The sequence below is a fragment of the Coenobita brevimanus genome, chromosome 59 (assembly GCF_032717465.1).
Source record: "Coenobita brevimanus isolate Jiangsu-jjx chromosome 59, ASM3271746v2, whole genome shotgun sequence".
NCBI lineage: Eukaryota > Metazoa > Arthropoda > Malacostraca > Decapoda > Coenobitidae > Coenobita > Coenobita brevimanus.
Genome location: NC_137012.1, coordinates 17,137,429 through 17,160,847, shown reverse-complemented (window position 1 = coordinate 17,160,847; position 23,419 = coordinate 17,137,429). Strand labels below are relative to the sequence as shown.

Genomic DNA, 23,419 nt, shown 5'->3' with positions numbered 1-23,419 from the left:
TATAATCGTTTCTTGCCTGTTTGTAGTTGTTATATGCCCTTTCTCTATTGTGCCTTCTCTTTTTTCTTTTGATTTTTTACATTCTGTATTAAACAATTTTTTAAATTTCTTTTCTGCTTCTTTGTGCTGTGGAATATACTTCTGGACTCCTATTTCATGAAGTTCACAGAATTTTTTATATATATAGCATTTAAGTCTTGTCCTCTAAGCTCCTTTTCCCAATCAGTTTCTAAGAAGTACTTCTTTAGGTCATGGTAGTTTCCCTTTTTATAATTTAGGCTCTCTTTGTAACCTTCATTGCTGTTGACTATGTCATATGTAATCATGAAGTTGCAATTTAGTATTGCATGGTCGCTTTTGCCAAATGGAGGGTAATACATTAAATTGTCAATATCGTTTTCTTGCCTAGTAAAAATAAGATCTAGCACTGAAGGTACATCGAGTCCTCTTTTTCTGGTACTTTCTCTTACATGATGAGTTAGGAAAAACTCCTGCACGAGATCCAGGAGCTTTTGGTCCCAGCAGCTTTCTTGGCTTATTATATCCAGAGTATTCCAATTTATATTTGTATTAAAATCTCCAGTTAGTATAATTCTTTCAGATTTCTCCTTCATTCTATGTAGTAATGCTCTTAACTCTGAATTGTACTCTGTGCCAGATCCTCATATTCGCCTCTTTCCCATGTGTTTGATCTGGGTGGCATGTACAAATTGGCTACAATTACTTTCCCTTCAGATGTATTGATCTCTACTTCAGTCAGTTCTACTTGTGGGGGTATGTCTAGTTCTATTTCTTTGACTTTTAGATTTTTCTTTGTTAATATTATAATTCCTCCTCCTTTTTTTAAATTCCTTTCTCTTCTCCATATATTGTATTCCTCTAAGTTTAGGATGTCATTTGATATCCTTGGTATTAATTTTGTTTCAGTTAGGCAAATTGTATGTGGTTCATTTTCTCTGATATAATAATTGATTTCTAATAATTTTTACATCATTCCATCTACTTTTGAGTACATCAACTTAATCATCTTGTTTACATACTTGTCATTACTTGGTTCTACTACCTTCCTCCTTCTTATTCCCTCCTGTTTATGTACCACTTTCGAACCTGCAATCCGATTACTTTGTAAAAAAATGTATTCTTCTCCTCCTCTGAGCTTCCCTCATTCTTTGTTTTTGCTTCCTCCCTCTCCTCTTTTAGTAATTCCAGTTCCTCTTGTGTTAGGCATCTTTTTATCCACACATTTTTGAATTCCTCTTTTTTCCATGAGTTTCTTTGTATTTTTTAGTATCTCCTCCACAGTGTTTACACTCTTGAAGGTTACCTTTAGGGGCCTTGATTTATTTCTCTCATATTTCCCTAAACTTTTGTGTTCCTCTATGTCGTTATTGTAGATTTTCTCTGATACTTCCTTCAATATGCTCATTACATTTGCCATCTCCATTTTGTCTCTCAAGAACTTATTTTTTCCTCCTCTATACCAGTGATTACTGTAGATTTGTTGATATCTGCTGAATCTCTGACCACTTTAGGATTGTTTTGGATTATTCTTTTCACTTCCTTTTTAATGCTTTTTTTCTTCCACCCTTCTTTCTAAGTCTTTCTTTACTTTCACCATTTCAGCTTAAGCGGTTTCACACCATTCTTGTAGCTTTGTGTGTGTGTGTGTGTGTGTGTGTGTGTGTGTGTGTGTGTGTGTGTGTGTATTTACCTAATTGTGATATACAGTAATCCCTTCACTATCCGACGTAATAGAGCCAAAGGCATGTCCGGAAAGTGGTCCTGTCCGGATAGTGGGCACCAGCCTCCTGGACTGGTACTTATAGACCCTAACCCAGCCTAACTTTGAAAGCTACATAAATAACTCCCTACCGGACATGCATAGCACCTATTTAAATCTATTTAAGACCCTATTCACACCAATAATGGACATAAAGCATGAAATAAACGAAAAGGAACCAAAGGATGTGGAATTAGAAGTGACTGTACCTGAACCAGGGTACTTACATCACGTTTGTGGCTCCCTTTCTAAGGTTTTGGCGGTGGTGAAAATGCTCTTGAAGCACTTACAGTAATCCAGTGTTGTGCTGCACTTAATTCTTTGCACTGTGAGTTATAATTGTTTGACACTGCACATTGTTCTTAACTGCACCACTGCAGTTCTAACCGCCAGATAAACTGCCAATTTGCACTCCACAGTTGATCCTTTGCACTCTAAGTTCATATTTCTTAACACTGCACAACACTGTAAATTCCCATGTGGTCTAGAGGCAAGGTATTGCTGTATATTCACTGTTAATTCACAAAAAAAAAGGGCGTGTGGCTTCCAGTGCGATAAGGATCTATTCACAATTGAAGTTAGGGAGTAACTGTTGATGTCGGAGAAACAGAGTTGCAAGATCGCAACGGCCACATTACCAATCTCCTCAACTTTCACTACCAAATTTAACTTTTCATTACCAAATTCATAAAGCTAGCATTTATTCTTCACTAATTATACAGTATATACAAGTGGAAATACATGTAATCACTCTCCTTATAATTAACAGCATTTTGATTATTTTCACGCTATGTCTGGTAGCAGATTAATCAGAGAGAGCAAACAATCCACCATCTCCATCCTGTGTATCCTCATACAGTACATGTGAAAAATCCGTTTGGTAATACATTATTCTGATTCATTACCAAACGAATTTTTCATTATCAAGTTGGCCCACATTTGGTAATGAAAAATAACAAATGGCAACCCTGACAGGGAAGGGGGGAGAGAGGAGAAAGGAAGGGGTGAAGGGGCCATGGTGTAAGCAGCTGTTTGGCGCCGCGTGGCAATTTCAAATTACGGGTGGGAAAAAATTCGGATTTGGGGGGTATTTTTTCTTTTTTTTGGCCATTTTTCAGTTCCAATGGTCCAGGTCCACAATGTCACGTAAGTGGGGATGTCCGGAAAGTAGAGGGATTACTGTACAGGAAATGAGCTACGCTCATGGGGTCCCATCTCCGTTTCTTAATAAGTCAAATTTAGCATTCAACTTGTTTAAGTTTTTAGACTGGATGATTTCTTTGTCCAGGCTATTCCACAAGTCTGTACACCTATGAGAAAAACTATATTTCTTGATATCCTTCAAGCAGCTTGGCTTCTTCAGTATCATTTCGTGTCCTCTTGTTACTCTCTTATCCCATAAAAACAAATCTTCTTTGTCAATTTTATCTACTCCCATCATGGTCCTGAACACTGCAATCATGTCGCCTCTCTTTCTCCTTTCTTCTAGGGAAGGCAAATCCATCTTTTCCAGCCTCTCTCTGTACGACAAATCTGCCAGACTGGGGATCATTTTGGTGCTGTTCTTTGTATTCTCTCAATCTTGTTTATATCTTTATCTTTCTTTTTGTGTGGGGACCACACTACTGCTGCATATTCTAATGTGGGGCGAATCATGGCCACTATCAATTTCTTCATAATCTCCTCATCCATATAATGAAAAGCTACTCTTATATTAATCAAGAGTTTATATGTCTCTCTAACTGTGTTGTTAATGTGTTTTTCAGGTGACAAACTGTCCTGGACCAGCACACCCAAATCTTTCTCTTCTCTCGCTTTTGTGATTGGTTCATTACCCATCAAATAATTCAGTGATGGCCTCTTTATACTTTTACCCATTTCCAATATATTACATTTCTTTGCATTGAATTTCATTTCCCACATCCGGCTCCATTCGTGTACCCTATCCAGACCCTCCTGCAGTGTGTGTGTGTGTATTTACCTATTTGTATTTACCTATTTGTAGTATACAGGAATTGAGCAATGCTCGTGTTGTCCTGTCTCCATATCCACATTTATCAAGTCTACCTTTACACACATGAATGTTTTTCTCATGCACCACCTCTTTGTCTAAGTCATTCCAAATATTTAAGAATATACCTAATTGTGATATACACGGAATGTACTATGCTCGTGGGTTTCCGTCGCTGTTTCTCAATAAGTCGAATTTAACTTTAAACTCGTTTATGTTTTTAGACTGGACGATCTCTTTGTCCAGGCTATTCCATAAGTCTATACTTCTGTAAGGAAAGCTATATTTCTTGATATCCTTCAAGCAGCTTGACTTTTTCAATTTCATTCCATGTCCTCTTGTTGCTCTCTTATCCCATACAAACAGATCTTCTTTGTCAATTTTATCTACTCCCACCATGGTCCTGAACACCGCAATCATGTCTCCCCTCTTTCTCCTTTCCTCTAACGAAGGCAAATCCAGTTTTTCCAGCCTCTCTCTGTATGACAGGTCTGTCAGACTGGGGACCATCTTGGTTGCTGTTCTTTGTATTCTCTCAATCTTGTTTATATCTTTTTTTTTGTGTGGGGACCACACTACCGCTGCATATTCTAACCTGGGGCGGATCATGGCCACTATCAATTTTTTCATCATTTCCTCATCCATATAATGAAATGCTACTCTTATGTTAGTCAAGAGCTTATAAGTCTCTCCAACTATCTTGTTAATGTGCTTTTCTGGTGACAAACTATCTTGGACCAGCACTCCCAAATCTTTCTCTTCTCTCCTTTTTGTGATTAATTCATTACCCAAAAAATAATTCAGTGATGGTCTCCTGGTACTTTTACCCATTTCCAATATTTTACATTTCTTTACATTAAATTTCATTTCCCACGTCCGGCTCCAATTGTGTATCCTATCCAAATCCTCCTGCAGTATTTTACAATCCTCCTCAACCTCTATCTTCCTCAAGATCTTTACATCATCAGCAAACAGACTCGCATAACTGTTCACTCCATCTACCATATCATTTACATAAATCAGGAACATTACTGGCGCCAACACTGAGCCTTGAGGGACTCCACTTGTTACTTCCCTCCATCCAGACATCTTTTCCTTTATTACTGTCCTCATTTGTCTGTCTCTCAAAAGTCTCTCATCCATTCCAGAAGTTTCCCCTTTAGTCCTCCTATATATTCTAGTTTCCACATTAGTCTTTTATGAGGTACCTTGTCAAAGGCCTTCTCTAAGTCTAAGTACACACAATCCACCCAACCATCTCTCTCCTGTACCACATCAATCGCTCTTGAGTAAAAGCTCAACAAGTTTGAAACACATGACCTTCCACTTCTGAATCCAAACTGACATTCAGCCAAAATATTCATCTCTTCCAGATATTTTATCCATCTGTCTTTCAGGATTCTCTCACACAATTTTGCGACCATGCTGGTTAGAGACACTGGTCTATAATTCAGGGGTTCTTCCCTGTTTCCTCCCTTGTAAATTGGTACCACATTTGCCCTCTTCCATTCTTTTGGCACTTTCCCCTCTTCCAGTGAGCATACAATTAAGCTGTGAATTTTATCCGCCAGTTGTTCTCTGCATTCCTTCAGTACCCAATTAGAAATTCCATCAGGTCCTGGGGCTTTCCTTACATCTTGAGTTTCCAGTAATTTATACACTTCCTGCACCTCCACTTTTATATCTTTCATCACCGGAACATTTCTAATCACTCCCTCCCCTTCCACAAGCTCCTTTTCTTTAGTGAAAACTGACTGGAAACGTTTGTTCATTATTTCTGCTTGCATTGCCGCATCATTAAAGACCTCTCCATCTACTTTCAGCTTGGTGATTCCTTCCTTTTGTTTCAGTTTGCCATTAACAAATCTATAAAACAGTTTGGGTTCATCCTTGCATTTGTCAATTATACCTTTTTCAAAATTCCTTTCTTCTTCCCTACGTATTCTTGTGTATTCGTTTCTTGTTCTTTTATATTCTTCCTTTGTTCTGTCGTTACCTCTCTTTCTCCAATTGTTCCACGCCTTATCTCTCTTTTTTTGGCTATCATACACCTTCTATTAAACCACTCCTTTTTCCTGTTTTCTTTCCCTCTTACTCTTGGTACAAATTTTTCCACTCCCAAATTATAGAGGTCTAGAAAGATATCCCACTTCCTCTGTATCTCTCTTGTTTCTCTGAATTTTCTCCAATCCGCATTTTCAAAAAAGTTTCTCAATCCTGTAAAATTTGCTTTGCCAAAGTTGTATCTTCCCTGTCTATGAAGCTCGTCTCTTGGCTCGACGTTTCTTATTAACATCTGGAACTCAATGACCACGTGATCACTTTTTCCCAAAGGACAGAGATATTCCAATGATTCTATTACATCAGGTTCTTTGGTGAACAGTAAATCTAACCTTGCTGGTGTGTCCTCACCTCGAAACCGTGTCTCTTCTTTGACCCACTGCGTCATCACATTATTCATTATTATATTTAATAACATAGTACCCCACGAATCCTCACCGCCTCCCGAGTACCATTCCTCCCAGTTCACCTCTTTACAATTAAAGTCACCCACCAAAATTATATTATTGCTTTTCTCAATTATTTTTTGCAAGTAGCTAGCCATATCTGACAACATCTCATGGTATTCGTCATCCTTCCATGCTCTCGTCTTTGGGGGAACATACACTACCGCCATATCTCTCTTAACATTCTCTCCAGTTTCTAATTTCATATATATCACTTCAGCCCTGCCTTCTCCCATTTCCACAGTATCTACATTTATGTTGTTCTTCACTGCTATCATCACTCCTCCTCCCTTTTTTCTTTTCTGTCATTTCTCCACAGTTTGTATTTACCATCTCCCAAATGAACATCAATATCTTCTCTTAATTTGGTCTCTACAAAGCACATGACATCAGGTTCATGTTCTCTCAAGAAATCATTAATTTCAATCCTTGTCGATATGAAACCATCAACATTAGTATATATCACCTTCAAATTATTTTTGACATTATTAATACCCTCTTCTCTCCTACTCTCTGTCCGTACCACTTCCTCAACTTCTGATCTTTCACAACCATCCCCCCTAATTTCCTTCACTTCTATTTCCTTAAATACCATTTCCTTACTTTCATATCCAATACTCTCCAAAAAAAAGTATTACGTTCTTCCTCTGTCCTCTTATCATTTTTTTCCTTTACTTCTTCCTTTAATGATTTTAAAACTTCTCTTTCTTCTTCATTCAGATCTTTTCTTATTATAATATTTTCCATCCCCGCCTCTTTGCTTAATTTCCAGGTCACTTTAAGTATCTCATTTATTACACTTTCTGATGTAAACTTGACTCTCATTGGTCTTGTTTCCCCTTTCTTATAAGGCCCTATCCTCCTTACTTCCTCAATTTCTTTTACCCACTTGTTTCCTTCGGGGTCAATCTTGCCTAATATTCCTCTCACCATGTTCGTGTCTCTCTCGAGTCTTGCGAACCTAACCTTTTCTTCCTCTTCCCTGTTTCCAAATACTACCACACATCTGTTCCTTTCTACAGTTTCTCTCACTATTTTCTCTTTTTCTTCAGTATTTTCACTACATTTTCTTCCATTTCTTTCTTGTTCATTTCCCTTTCTTCCTGGATGATCTCTCTTAAGCTGACCACTTCTTTCTGTTCTTCCTCTACGTGTGCCCACTTTGCCTTGTGTTCTTCTAGTACATTACTCACCTTCTCCGTTTTATTGGTACTCTCTTCAAGTTTCCTCCTCAGTTCAACATTTTCCCGCTTCAAATTCTTTATCTCTTCATTGGCTGTTTCGTTGGACTGGATTAGACTCTGTATGGTGGTTTCCGTATTTCCTGACACATCCTTTATCACTAGATTCTCTACTTTTTTTTCGAGTTCACTAATCCTCATAATTAATGTTTTCACTAGGTCCATGACATTAGTATTAGCATCAAATCCTTGAAATTCCATTCCCTCATTGTTTACATTTTCGGCCATCTTTAACGTACCGATCAAGTACCTAAACAGCTGTTACCAATAAGCCACAAACATTCATGTATATTATTGCCAACAAATCTTTACATTTTTGGTAGTCTACCAACTTTCATTATTTTAAATTTAAAGAAAGACCCTAGGAGACAGGACAGACAAAATTCCTGAAACTACTCAAGGTCAGGAGCGATGCCTGGGACGTCCTCTCTCTCCGGCTGTTCGTGTGTGTGTGTATGTGTGTGTGTGTGTGTGTGTGTGTGTGTGTGTGTGTGTGTGTGTCTGTGTGTGTGTGTGTGTGTGTGTGTGTGTATGTGTGCATAATGGGCAGAAATTATTACAAAGTAAAAAATTTTTATAACTGTTGAAATGGATGGCAATAATGAAATTTTTTGGCTTGGAAGGTGTTTTATGCATATTGCTTACTGACTGAAAGTACATTGAAACATAGTACAAAACCAGTGTCAGCACACTTGGTGCACAATACATAAGAACCCATTCAAACAAACACACTTTGTGCACAGTACATAAGAACCAATGCAAATAAACTCACTTTGTGCACAATACATAGTAACCAATGCAAACAAACACATTTTGTGCGCAATACATTGGAACCAGTGCAAACAAACACACTTTGTGCATCCGGTTGGTTAGGTCCATCAGAGAGTGATCTGTGCATACTATCATCGCTTGTGTCACCACGCTGGTTCATAATGTTGACTACATCTGCACAGTTATGGTGACAGCTACTGTACTTTCAGCATTGTTACCCTCAGCGTCAGTAACATTTGTTCCATCATGATAATCACACTTACCTTTGCCAAATGCACCGGATGCTTGTTTACTTTCAGAATCTTGTCTTAGCTTGAAAAACTGGCATATGCCAATTAGTTTTGCACACTTCACAGACATTCACTCTGTAAGAAAAAAAACAATCTCCTTTTAGAGCTTCAAAACATAACTTTCAAGATATGTCCATGGATTCAACTTTTGTCATTGCAAGATATATACTTGTAGTGACAAAAGAAAAAAAAAACATAAAATATGCTAGAGCATCTGATCAACCAGGCTTTCAGTTCAAGACTGATGGCAAAGTGTAAGAGCCAACAGAAGCAGTGAGTGGGATGGGGCTCGGCATAGTAATGGACTTCAACATATCGGTCACTGTCCGATCATAGCCTCGCACGATAGTCACTGGAATGTCCATAGTCTAAAGACAAACGCTCCCTGGACAAATAATATTGTATCAATATGAATTTGGTAACAGTTATAGTGCTTTGAAGATGATTGTGGGACATGTTCTGAATTTTTTGTAATTGACAATTTTTACAGTGAGATAGCCTTGAAGCTGTTTTGAACACAACAGAGCCTTCTAACATCCTTTCAGTTAATAATATAGATAAAAATAAGAAGCACAAAATCTTCCTGAAAGCATATTAATTGTTACCAAACTCCAATTGTTAAAATATCACTAGTGCTATATAGGCCATTGGTCAATAATTCACGCCGCATAAATGGATATCGGGAAAAATATATGTATGTACCACTATACTACCGATTAGGCTTACAACATTAAATCATCACTGTGAGGAGGATCCCTCTAAGAAAACTCCAATTTCAAAGTGTATATCTGTTGTTAAATTGAAGTTACATCTTTATTAACTATTTTTATTTTAGTGAGTGCTTATAGGATATGAATAATTGAGATTGGTCAGAGTTTTCTGGAGCAACCCTGCATTTGATTAAGATATTGACTAAATATTGACTGATTACATTTGGTTTAATAAAGATGAAATAACTGAATTTGCCGAATTGGGTCAAGCAGGAGTGGACACGTGCATTTCATGTGACTGCAGCTGGCAAAAGAAGGAAGGATTTAACAGTGCACATCCTGTCTGCTGCTTGGCCCTACCGGGAGATCAGGTGACGTTGCGGCAAAATAAGAAAGCCATTGCCGCCAACAGGGAGACGGGACGCTACCGCAAACCGAGAATGGACGGCTTCACAAACCAGTTGAAAGGGTCACTGCACGTCGTCATATTTGGGAGAGTAAATTGACGGTCACGAGCTGCCTCCACGGCCATGCCATCACAAAGGGTTCGCCAAGCACGCAGCAAATTACCAAACAAATGTACTGATATGGTTAATACACTGTCAAATGTAGCTGAAAATCATCATATACAAAAGTTACACAGAAATTTAAAAGTTAGTTTAAATTTCTCGGAGAAATTTTCCTACACATGGTTTTGAAAGTCTCATCGTTATGATGTTAGTATGGCATTAAGTGGGGGGGATGATTACATAGGTTTGATTACATTTCTCTGGGGGGGGGAATTTACATTTGTCATCCACCCCTAGCCAAAAGTCTGGGGGGGATGTATCCCCTCCATCCCCCTTAGGACTTATGCCCAAGCAAGAACTCCTTGCCTGTACCAGCAAATCTTTGGCTTAGACACTCCAGATGTCTCCATTTCTAAAACAAATTCACTAAAATGTAATTATTAAAACATTAAAATCTAATTTATTCATCCATCCATCATTCAGTCCTACATTGCCCCATGAGGAGCGTAGGATCCCGGGGCCAAGCAGATTGGTCCTGACATTTAAGATGAGAGTGAATAGCCTGACTCATCCCTGAGTGGCATTATGTGAGCAATAAACTCCAAACACCCCTTCGATATAAACCTTCAGTATTAACGTAACAGCAAGAGTCCAGGTATTGAACAATCTTATTTAGTCATTATGCAAAAAATCTGTGTGCACTAAAACAAAAAAGTGTTAGTCATTATGCAAAAACTCTGTGTGCACTAAAACAAAAAAGTGTAATTTTGAAAAGGTAGATGGCCCTCAGTCAAAAAAAGTGATAAGGTAAACTGGCCATAACATTCAGTGTTACATAGGGATTCTCCCATCCCGAGGGCTGAAAAGGCATTTTGTATGTTTCTCCCTGGTGACACTCTGATGAAAGGGAATAGAGAGAGCAGTGGCTGTATACATGATTGGTTTGGGGGGTGTGCAGAGAAGGAATGCAGTGCCAGGAGATTTGACACTTGCAGAGGTGAAGAGTGCTGTGAAGCAGCTGAAAAATGGGAAAGGAGCTAGGGTTGATGAGGTGTATGCAGAGATGCATAAATGTAGTGGAGAGAGTGAAATGAAGTGCCTGTTGGAGATATGTAAGAAGGCATGGATGAGTGAAACTGTGCTTGCAGAGTGGAAAAAGACTGTAATTGTACCCCTGTACAAAAATAAAGGTGAGCAAAGTGAGTGCAAGAATTATCATGGCATAAGTTTATTGAGTGTAGTAGGGAAGGTATATGGATGAATTATTATAGAGAAAGTAAGAGAGATATCAGAAGTCCTAGTGAGTGATGAACAGGGTGACTTTAGGAGTGGCAGAGGATGTGTGGATCAAGTATTTGCAGTGAGACAGATAGCAGAGAAGGCTTGTGAGAAAGACCATAAGGTGTTTATGGCATTCATGGATGTGGAAAAAGCATACAACAAAGTAGACAGAGAGAGATTGTGGAAAGCTTTGCGCATGTACTGTGTAGATGGTAAGCTTCTAGCTGCTGTCAAGAGTTTTTATGATGATAGCAAAGCATGTGTAAGGGTTAATGGGCATCTAAGTGAATGGTTCACGATCGGTGTTTGTGTGCAACAAGATTGTGTGATGTCCCCATGGTTGTTCAATATATATATATATATATATATATATATATATATGTATATATATATGGATGGGGTGATGAGAGAAATAAAAACACGAGTAACGGAGAGAGGGATGGCATTGGTAATGAATGGTGATGGATGGAATGTCTCAAATTTGTTGTATGCTGATGATGAAGTACCGAACAAGAACTTGGTAGGCTAATGCAGAGTTTTGTTGTTATCAGTGAACATCGTGCCTTGAGAGTAAATGTAGAAAAGAGTAAAGTGATGGTTATAAAGAGAAAAGGTGACTCCCAGTGTGATGTTGCAGTGAGTGGAGAGAGACTGGAATTGGTGAGAGAGTTCAAATACCCGGGTATAGCGACAGAAAAGAGAGGAAAATATGCGAAAGAAGTTGAAAGCAGAGTGACACAAGGAAGAGAAGTAGCTGATGGAATAAAGGTCTTGATAAGAAACAGAGGCTTGAGTGTTGCAGCTGCATGAGACTTAAATGAGGGAGTGTTAGTGTCAACTTTAACATATGGATGTAGGACTATGGTGTGGCATGAAAATGAAAAGGCAAGAGTAAGAGCAGTGGAGATGGGACTACTGAGGAATGTATGTGGAGTGCAGAGGGTGGATAGGATACGAAATAATGTGATTCGTGAAAGGTGTGGAGTGAGGAAGCAAGTGGACACCAGAATCGAAGAGAGTGTACTGAGATGGTATGGTCATGTGGTGAGAATGGATAACAATAGAGTGGTGATAAAGGTACGAGTATATCTAAGCGAATTTGAAGGAGGGAGGAGGTGAGGTAGGCCAGGGCGAAGATGGAGGGATATGGTGGATGAGTGTGTGAGGAAGAAAGATTTGGAAGTCGGTGAGGCTAGGGAACTGACGAGATCAAGCTGGCTGGATGAACGTTGTGAGGAGAAGTGCATGATCAGGGATTTTGGTGCCCCTTTTTAATGTGGCAGTGTCTGGATTGACTCAGTCGGATATGTTTATGTGAAGCTACAGAACGTAGTGAATGTTATTGGTTTATCCAATAGAGCAAGGATTCCAGGGGCTTGAATGGTGAGTGAATGGAAGTGTGGCCCATTAGCTTGGGCAAATTTGGGCTGTTGGGACATTGCTACTCCTCACCCTGCCCTTGGGTGCGAAGGGAAGTCCGGATGATGATGATGATGATGATGATGACAATGACGACACTCTGCACTAGCAGCCAGTTTCTTTTGCGGAGTCAGCATGTGTATGGCTTTGTCATATCATCAGTGTCATTGTATTGTTTGTACCATTGTATCATTTATAAAGGCTCCAGCATCCTTGTATGTGTCAACCTTGATCACCTAGTGGTGGCTGTCCACCTTGCTTGATCTCTGGCAACCTTCCTATTCAGTCCCCTGAGGTCACGCTCTGTGACCATATCGCAGGTCTTTTTCAGTCTGCCTCTCACAACCCTACCTCTGACATTCACATTTCTCACCATGGTAGTCAATGGAATGGTTTCTGTTCTCCAGACATTTGTGAAGCATATAAAGCTTTACTGACCCTTATGCGGTGTGGTGCGGTGAGGATCTGTCTGTTCTACCCTTTGGGGCTAAGATGCGAATGAATGTGTTTGAATGGATGAGTAAATGGGGAGTGTGTTGTCCTGTCTCGGCTACCTCCCTTTCCTTGGGGGAAGCAGCCTAGGTATATAGATAGATAGATAAAGCTTTACTGTTGTTTTCATTGATTAACAGCAAAGTGTTTGACTGAGGAGACCCATCAGCCTGGAAGTTTGCTCTCGTTCAGCCTGTCCCAAAGAAGGGTGACTATTCCCAGCCCTCTAGCTATCATCCAGTTGCTTTAACATCATGTATATAAAAAGTTTTTGAGGCTAGTCTTAACAAAAAAGGTGTAAAGCATCTCTCCTGTTACAACCTTCTTTCTGATCATCAGTATGGGCTATGGGCTCCGTCAGGGACGCTCCACTGGTGATCTTCTCATGTACCATTCAGACTACGGTCAACCTCCTTTTGGGACTTAAGTGAAAGCTTTGCCATTGCACTGGACATCTTAGAGGCTTCGGATCGAGTCTGGCACAAATCTTTAATTTCCAAACTACTCTCTTACAGTTTCTATCCTTCTTTCTGTGCCTGCATCTATGGCTTCCTTTCTGGTCGTTCTATAGCTGCTGTTGTAGATGGCCACTATTCTTCTCCTAGAGCTATCAATAGTGGTGTTCCTCAGGGGTCTGTCCTGTCACCAACTGTCTTCCTTTTATTCATCATTGACCTTCTAAGCTGTACGTCAAACCTTATCCACTCATGCGCTGATGACTCCACCCATCATCATTTCTTTCGCTTCCCACAGTGTTCATCTCAACAGTTGCATCAACAAACAAGGGATGAGGCCAAAGTACACCTAATGTCTGACTTGGCTCATATCTCTGATTGGGGTAAAAATAACCTTGTTTTTAATGCATCAGAAACTCAGTTCTTATATCTGTCAACCCGACAAAACCTTCCACAGGAGTACCCTCTAATTTTAACAATATCCAGTGCAATCCTGCATCATCTTTAAGCATACTTGAAGTTTCATTATCTTCGGATTTTTCTTGGAAAGATCATATTACCTCTCATAAAATCTGCTTCCAAGAGATTGGGTGTACTAAGGCAACTCTGTACCTTATTTACTCCTGCACAGTTGTTGACTTTATACACAGATTTTATTTGCCCCAGTGTAGAGTACAACTCTCATGTGCGGATAGGCTCCCCACAGATAGTTCTTTTCAACAGGGTGTAGTCAGAGGCTTTTCATCTCATTAACCCTTCTCATCTTACTGGCTCCCTTCAGCGTCTGTCTCTTCGCCGCACTGTTGCATATTTATCTCTTTTTTATTGCTACTTCGATGGTCACTGCTCCTCTGAGATGTCACCTCGCATCCCTCCACCACTGCTGCGGTCATGTAACACCCGTTTAGTAACAAACTCTCATCCCTTTTCTGTGCAGCGCTCTAATGCAAGAGTTAACCACTACTCCCAGTTCTTCATGTCTGCAACAGGTCAACTCTGGAGCCGTCTCCCGTTTTGCTGTTTTTCCTTCTGCCTACAATCTCCAGTCTTTCAGTTACAGTGTGTGTGTCTCGAATCAAATTCGCGACATTTTCCTTTTGTGAGAAACCACGAACTTTAGTGGAAAACTCACTGTATCACGTGTATTGTTCAGTTAACCGTTTCTCTCTCCATTTCGATGGTATACTTTTTTCAAAACATCCGTCACTGTTTCAAAAGTAACTGTTCTAATTCACGTCATTAAGTGCTCTACTGAGCGATATTATTGTTTCTATATTGTTCGCCCCTGCTTGCCACAACCGTTGGCCACGCCTTCTTCCCCGGCTGGCCTGAGCATTACCCCATACATCGTATTTGAATCAGTCTTTTGTCTGTCGCGACGGAGTGTGGTTCTGTGCTCCAGTAGTGAGAGTGAGAGAGGTCATCTAGCACCCAGACTCCACTAGACTACAGTTCTCCAGGCTCCCACCCTTCCTTGGTGATACGCTACATTGACCAGTATTTTCTTTTCGTTTTCCTAGACTTAAGAGTTTAGTTAAGTGTGCTGTTCCTTCACATGCTGGCTGGCTGCACCGCATGTTGTTTTCCTAGGCGTAAGAATTTAGCTTTTGAGTGAGTGAGTGAGTGCGATCTCTTTATTTTGAATTCACTTTGAAATGTAACGTTAAATTTATTTCTTTGTAATCAATAAATTTAACAGTTCTTTTTCTCTGAGCTTAATGTAATGTAAGCTCGTGTTTCATTTCTCCATAATTAAGCTTCTTTCCCTTATAGCTCCTAGCTTGCATAAACGCTTTGCTATTCATAACTGGTACTTAGGCCAGTCTTGTTGTATTAAGCTTAAAATCTGTTGTGCCTTCTAGGAGTTAAAGCATCAGCAAGAACCTGATATCATTCATAGTACTGTATTAGTTATTTATTGTCAGGGGTGAAGTCACTTTCTCCAGAGGCTAACAGTACTAAAAAACAGCAATTGTGAGTAATTAGTCTCTGCTGTGTACTGTTGAGAAAGTTTATAAATTCTCGTTCTGAGAGAATCGGCGAAGCAAGTCAGCATAAAGTAATCACTGCTTGATTTTAGCAAGACAGTTCATTGTCCCTGCTCTTCAGTATTGTTAACAATTATCATTTAATAATTACATTTATTTAAAAACTCCGTGACAATTGGCGACCTCATTCCAGGATATTAACTTCTAGCTCTAAAGCTATTCACGAGGTAATACTCACTCCTTCATATTTAGGCATTTATCATTAAAGTTTATAGGCACAAGCTTACTGGTGTTTACCGTTAATTTAGCAAGTGAATTTCTTCTTTATTAATCCATAGAGTATTTAACTCTACTTAGTACTTTATTCTTGGTAACACCAGACAATTTTATTCGCTCCTGGGAAGTCGCCGTACCCATTGCTTTAATTATTGAGTCTTCCTAGTCATTTGCATTTTTGCTTTATTCTTTTCCAGTTAACTAGATAAGACTGGTCACCACTAGCTTGTGTCTGTATTCTTTACTTGTGTTTATTAGCATTCGTTTGTGAAGCAGCAGTCAGTACTCAGTTTCAGCTTGCTTAGTAAATTAGCATCATGGCTACCACTGTATTTTTACAGGAAGCCAAAGACATGGGGCTTACCGAGCCCCAGGAAATTAAAGAGTACATACTCTCACGGCATAATCAGGAGGAGCAGCGCGAGAATGATGTCCGTGAAGAGCGTAAGATACAGCGCGAACACGAACAAAAACAACCCGAACTCGAGTTAGAACATGAGCGAGAACAGCGTGAGGAACGAGAGAGAGAACGTCAATACGAGTTACAGCAACGCGAGAGAGAACGAGAACACGAACGTGCCGGGCGAGAAGCACGTGAAAAACATGAACTTGAAGTGCTGAAGCTCAAGCGAGATTCCTTGGCTTCAGGCACATCTGCTGCAGCCAACCCAAGCTCCACAAGCGCTCTTCCTACACATGTCTTGGCAACCCCACGCATCAAGCTTCCTTCATACAAGGAAGGCGAGCGAATCGAGCCGTACATAGCTCGTTTTGAGGACATGGCAGACATGTATCAACTGGATGAGGCAGCTAAGCGGCTCCAATTTCTTAGTTTATTTGAGGGCCCTGCCCTCGATATTCTCCACAGAATTCATGGAGACAATCTCACGTATGAGATGATGAAAGCTGCACTCATTAAGGCGTATGGTCTCACAGTAGACGACGCCAAAGTTCAGTTCATGTGAGCTCATCTCCAAGACAAGGAGACAGCTGTTCAGTTCCTCGACCGTCTCACTGCTTACTTAAATGAGTGGATGGAGAAAGATGAAACTCCTTCCACGCGTGAGGGGATAATTGACCTTATGCTGCATACACAGCTAGAGAGGTCGTGGCCTGCTGAGCTCATAGCACAGCTTAAGATCTGCCAGGTGAAAGATGCCAGCCAAATGGTGGAAAAAGCTGACGCATATTTCACTGCATACGGGTACCAAACAGCAAAACACCTGGAACAGCAGAAAAGATACTGCCAAGTCTGGGAAGCCGTCTCAGACTGAATCCCAGCACCAAGGCCGTTCTCAGAATAATGGCCAAGGTCCAAAACCGCAGTGGAAGGACCAGGGGCAAAACACTCAGAAACCTGAGTGGAAGAGGTACAACAGGTACCCTAACCAGCAGCAATATCAACCACGCAACCAACCATCGGGACCATCCTTTCCACCACCAGCTCAAGTGAATAGGAGGCAGGAAGCAAACGCAACCTTCATTCCTCAGCATCAGCATGGTAGTCACGTCCCTACCAGTACGGGTACTCCCCCACAGTTCACTAGTCCCACAGTGACAGTGAACCCCCCTCCATAGATGGCCAATGTTCCATCTCCACAAGCAGTGAGTACGACCCCTCAAGTTTCTAATTCTCAGGGCACCATGTTTGCTGCATCAATTATTCAGCAACTTCATGAGTGGCTAGCTGCTTCCTCCACAGGCCCTCCCACAGGTGACAGTACCTTCTTTGTTCAGCCAGGGTTTGTGGGAGACATCCCTATGAAGGTTCTGAGAGACAATGGTTCCTCAGGTTGCTCTGTCAAGCAGAGTTTAGTTCAGCCTGAGCAGTACACAGGTCGACAGATCCAAGCTAACCTTATAGATGGATCAGTGAGATTGTTCCCTGAGGCATGTATCCAGGTGGCATCTCCATTTTATACTGGTACGACACTCGCAGTTGTCATGCCAGAACCTTTATTTGACCTAATCGTAGGCAATATTTCTGGTGTCAAGGATAGTTGCACCGAAGATGACGCTACTTAGACTTCGGCTGCAGTAACATGAGCCATGGCTGAGGCTCCAGATTGTGTCACCCCAGTGACCATTGAATTGCCCGCAAGATCTGATGTGTAGCCAAATTGTTGTTCAAGAACAACATTCTGACCCGACACTTGCTGCCGTGCGAAAGAAGCAAAAGGGTAGAGTGATAAAGTATTCACGGGGAGGTCAAGCCAAGTTCCTTCGCAAACAAGGACGGCTCTACTGTGAGTCACGAACACCCAAGGGCGAGGTTCGACTGCAGTTTGTCGTTCCTGCTAAGTACCGCCTAGCAGTGTTAGAATGGGGTCATTGTTCAGCCTCAGGAGGTCACATGGGCAAAAGGAAGACCCAGGGCCATATCCGAGCTGACTTTTTCTGGCCAGGGATGGGACGAGACATAGATAGTTTTGTGCGTTCCTGCAATGTGTGTCCATGTAACACCAATCAGGGACATGTCCTTCCTGTGCTGTTTGTAACCACACCTGTAATCTCTGAGTCAGTTGAGAGGCAGGGTAGTGGTGAAGTGGGTGCAGACCTGATGTCTTGCCCGTTGGCCCCACAGGACACAGTATGTCCAGGGCCTGTATATACATGTATACCATAAGTTAAGGGGGAAGTTTGAGAACCCTGCAGAGACAGTCTGAGGCTGTGTATGAAATACCTTGTGGAACGTCTCGAGCTGTGGGCCTCTCTGAGGATTTCCGGAGAATGCACATTATCCACATGAGTGTTCACACCCACGGTGCGTGTTAAAACGTGACCTGCCCGAGATTGCGTAGCGATTCTCAGCTTCCTGTATTAGTCGTAAACGTAGAGTTAGTTAAGGTGCTGTTCCCTCACATGCCGGCTGGCTGTGCCGCATGTTGAGCGAGGTGGATGCCAGGTTAGAGCTCCCTCGCTAAGAACACTTACACCTACGTTTCCTGGTTAATAATGTACCTAATAAATTAAAGGCGACCTCGAATGTACAAAGCTTAGGCTGTCACTCGTATTTTTCAGCTAGAGCGTACCTTTTGTAGCATGTACTGATTGCTAGGCAGAGAGAGTACTTGTAATGTAATAAGAATTTTTGTCTCATTGACACTTTTGATGCTCCACCTTAATTTATTTTGCAGGTACAGCGATGGGTGTAGCAGTTTTGCTGTGCGGGCTAGCTGATCATCTGCCGCACGCTGCTGCCTCTTCTCCTCTGCCTTCGTCATCGCCATATTATTAATATTTACTGCATGATTTTACACATAGGTACAGTTACAGCACAACTGTCACACCTACACCGTGTATTACATACATTACGCTACATAACAATTAGTTGTTAACATAAATGTAGCGAACTTTTCGCTCAGTTTGACCAGAGTACAGGATATTCACCGTCATCACGGAGTTTTTTCCCTCAAGCTTGCCTCTGTTAACGTAAATACGAGATTTTTACGCTCATTGGCGATAGTGATTTTCTCCTATAGCAGGATAGCACACACACCACAGTGTGAATCTTGTGTGAGTGAGTTAGGATGTGTACATATATATATATATATATCTATCCACAAATTTCTTCCCATAAGGAAAAAGTTTCATTTTGAAGGGGCGTAATGTCACGAATCAAATTCACGACATTTTCCTTTTGTGAGAAACCATGAACTTTAGTGGAAAGCTCAATGTATCACGTGTATCATTCAGTTACCCATTTCTCTCTCCATTTCGATGGTATACTTTTTTCAAAACATCCGTCACTGTTTCAAAAGTAACCGTTCTAATTCATGTCATTAAGTGCTCTACTGAGCGATATTATTGTTTCTATATTGTTCGCTCCTGCTTGCCTCAACCGTTGGCCACGCCTTCTTCCGGCTGGCCTGGGCATTACCCCATACATTGTATTTGAATCAGTCTTTTGTCTGTCGCGATGGAGTGTGGTTCTGTGCTCCAGTAGTGAGAGTGAGAGAGGTCATCTAGCACCCAGACTCCACTAGACTACAGTTCTCCAGGCTCCCACCCTTCCTTGGTGATACGCTACATTGACCAGTATTTTCTTTTCGTTTTCCTAGACTTAAGAGTTTAGTTAAGTGTGCTGTTCTCTCACATGCCGGCCGGCTGCGCTGCATGTTGTTTTCCTAGGCGTAAGAATTTAGCTTTTGAGTGAGTGAGTGAGTGCGATCTCTTTATTTTGAATTCACTTTGAAATGTAACGTTAAATTTATTTCTTTGAAATCAATAAATTTAACAGTTCTTTTTCTCTGAGCTTAATGTAATGTAAGCTTGTGTTTCATTTCTCCATAATTAAGCTTATTTCCTTTATAGCTCCTAGCTTGCATAAACGCTTTGCTATTCATAACGGTTACTTAGGCCAGTCTTGTTGTATTAAGCTTAAAATCTGTTGTGCCTTCTAGGAGTTAAAGCATCAGCAAGAACCTGATATCATTCATAGTATTAGTTATTTATTGTCAGGGGTGAAGTCACTTTCTCCAGAGGCTAACAGTACTAAAAAACAGCAATTGTGAGTAATTAGTCTCTGCTGTGTACTGTTGAGAAAGTTTATAAATTTTCGTTCTGAGAGAATCGGCAAAGCAAGCCAGCATAAAGTAATCATTGCTTGATTTTAGCAAGACAGTTCATTGTCCCTGCTCCTCAGTATTATTGAACATTATCCTTTAATATTGCTTTTAAATTAAAAATCCCGTGACAGTGTGTCCAGGCATCTCAGAATTAATGGATCTTGAATTTGACTCTTGGTTATCTTTTTCTTGGAGGGAGCAATTTGTAGGCCCCTGGCCTTTGGTTCCTTCTTCCTTGTTTAAGAGAAATAAATAAATGAATTAAAAAAAAAAAAAAAAATCCCTGCAGAGCCATCCCGTGCATTGAATTGATGTTCCCTTGTGGAGGTTTGGTTTCTTGGTGGATGCAGCATTTGTGTCTTCACCCATTATCAAAAGCATTATAATAAACTTCACTTCATCTCGTGATCTGGTCACATGGTTACCACCCAGTGTTGTAAATGGTTTTTTGGGCTACAGGAAACCATTAGACCTGTCACTCAGTCTTGAGCCACCTGAAATGGTAAAGACAATAAAAAGTTACAGGAAGGAAAGGGAGATATAGGAAGAGAGGTGGGCAGACACAGAAATAGAATGATAAAGGTGATGGAAGAAGTAGGCAGCACTACATCAAGTGAGTGGATCATGGTTGCCATCACATACCACTTTGTAAAGCTTTGTAATTTGAATTTACAGACATTAAAGTCAGAGAAAGGTTGTTGTTGTTGCCCCAAGCTTATCTGGATATGAACCCAGTGGACTGCTGGTTGAAGCTGCCTTTCTGCAGTCCACTATCTGCTTTGTAGGATAGGGAGGGAACCTGGTTATATCAATGCCAGCATGTGAAGGACTTTCCAGCACTCAGGAGCAGATACTGGTTAGCTATTAAATGAGCCACCGACTATTCAGTTTCATTAGCACTTTATATTGTCGCATAACTTAGGCTAATATTTCTCTCTGCATCATTGTTTCCTCAGGGTACCAGCCCAGTTGTGAAAAGAATGAGAGTATTACTGTGCAGTATTCATTTATTTTGTGTGTCATAATCTTGTTTTTTTTTTCTTCTTCTTCTTTTTAGGTCTAACATTAGGATGAGGCATTTTGTTTGTTATGTGTCACATTTTATTTGAGCTGTTGTTTATAAAACTACAGTAACATGAAACATTATTTTATTTTGGTAGTATGTGCGATATTGGGTGGTGCGTGATGTGGTGAGATCTGCTGCTCAGTGGGGGCTCACCATCATATTGATTGCAGTCCACACCACCATCACCTTTGCTTTGCCAGTTCCAGGATGCCCCAAGTGAGTTGAAAGTAAAGATGTTTGGATTCAGATATGCTCATTCATGGAACACAAAATCAAATAAGTATTTTTAAGTTTATATGAAATCTTATAGTTCATTCTGTAGTAGAGCCTTGTAACCTGGATGGTGTAGGAGGGGGGAAATGAAGCAAGATCTTCCTTTGCTTGTGATGCATGTCTTGAGTGAGATTAGAAAGCTTTGCCATAGCTATATGATGGTAATGATAATTTGTGCTCATTTTTTATCTAGAGGCTACCTTGGACCTGGTGGCCTACATGAGGGTGGCCGTTTCAGCAATTGCACAGGAGGAGCTGCTGGGTACATAGACAGAGTGGTTCTTGGAAGTGCACATGTTTATTCTCATCCCACATCGGCAGTCATATACAACAGTGACACTCCGTATGATCCTGAAGGACTGTTGGGTGCCCTTACTTCAGTCCTTATGGTAACTACTAACTTATGGAGTAATTGAGCATTCAGTTAACATAAGGGCTTTTAAAGTGTAAGCAGATTTATTCATATCTCAGAGAACTGTAATATTTATTTATTGTTTAATATTTCTCTTTCCCATCCATTGCTCAGACTGACTGAGTGTCAGAGACTGTGGGGCTTGAGAGCTAAAGGTCTGTGATATGATTTTAGAGAATTTATGTGTCAGTGGGTATGGTAGGAAGGATTTGCAAAGCAACTTGCCAACTTCAGTTGTGCACATACCATCATTTTTAAGTACTTAGTCTTTTAATGTTTAGAACAGGTTCATGACATGATTTTAGGGCATTTGTGCATCACTGGGTGTGACAAGAAGGATTTGCATAGCAACTAACCAAGTTCAGTTGCATGCACACCATAATTTTTTAAGTTCTTAATTGTTTAATGTTTATAATGCCCCAGTCAGAGTGTTGGCTGTGCCATGCACATATGGTCAGTCCTAAGGAATTGATGGGCTATTTTGGTCAACTGATGATGCCATGGGAAGTAGGATGGTAATATACCATTAACCCCTTCATTAGCAACCACACCACCAAATGTGAACAAAGCATTTCACTCATGTACAGGCTTGATCTCACCTGTTGTAGAGGGTTGGTGGTGGTATAATTACTGTAATGCTAATTTCTTTACGCCTCGAGCATCAGGGGTGGGGTTGCGAGAGGCGGACCAAAAAAGACCTGAGACGAGGTCATGGAGTGTGACTTCAGGGATAGGGAGGCTGCCAGAGATCAAAACGGGTACCAGATAGGTTAAAGCCTTACAGAGAGAGGAGGGAATGTCTTAGATGGCGCAGACCATGGGACCCGCTGTAGATATGTAGGGCTTCACTGAATATACTGAATAAGGTGGGATAATAGTTACATTCCACAAGAAACTATGTGGCAGGGAGGTGAGATTATTTGCCACAGTCACCTCAGCCAAACATGAATTATACTGTTAACAATTACACAGATGTTCTGCTAGATCATCGTCTACCAAAGATCCAGCACCACTGCGACCTCTGCTTTTTGGCAGTGTGCCACCGAAAGTGAGTAGGCATTTTATAAGTAAACTGGAGAGCTAGACATTAAATAAACTGAAATCCTGGAGGATCTATATGTACAATGTAAGAAGCCTTGCAGAAGATTACCAACTTGATAAATTAGTGACTGAACTAGAAAACAATAGTTGGGATATTGCATTGTGGGTCTGAGATCACAGAAAAGAAGAAAAATTAATTGAGCTCCAAGACAGCAGCCACTTATTCTACTACAGAGGAAGGCAAAATGAAGGAGTCAGTAGTGTAAGATTTCTGATTAACAGAAATCTTGCGGATCCATCCATCCATCATCCAATCCTATGCCACCCCA

The 23,419-nt window shown here is 40.7% G+C and overlaps 1 protein-coding gene across 1 annotated transcript in view; it reads left to right on the top strand.

The window, feature by feature from the left end:
* Positions 1–23,419, top strand: part of LOC145402916 (heparan-alpha-glucosaminide N-acetyltransferase-like) — a 609,963-nt gene that overhangs the window by 304,573 nt on the left and 281,971 nt on the right. Inside the window, exons 6-7 of the mRNA XM_080274814.1 lie at positions 21,459–21,580; positions 21,831–22,026. Of these exons, the coding sequence (XP_080130940.1) occupies positions 21,459–21,580; positions 21,831–22,026 (318 nt within the window). The remainder of the gene's footprint in view (positions 1–21,458; positions 21,581–21,830; positions 22,027–23,419) is intronic.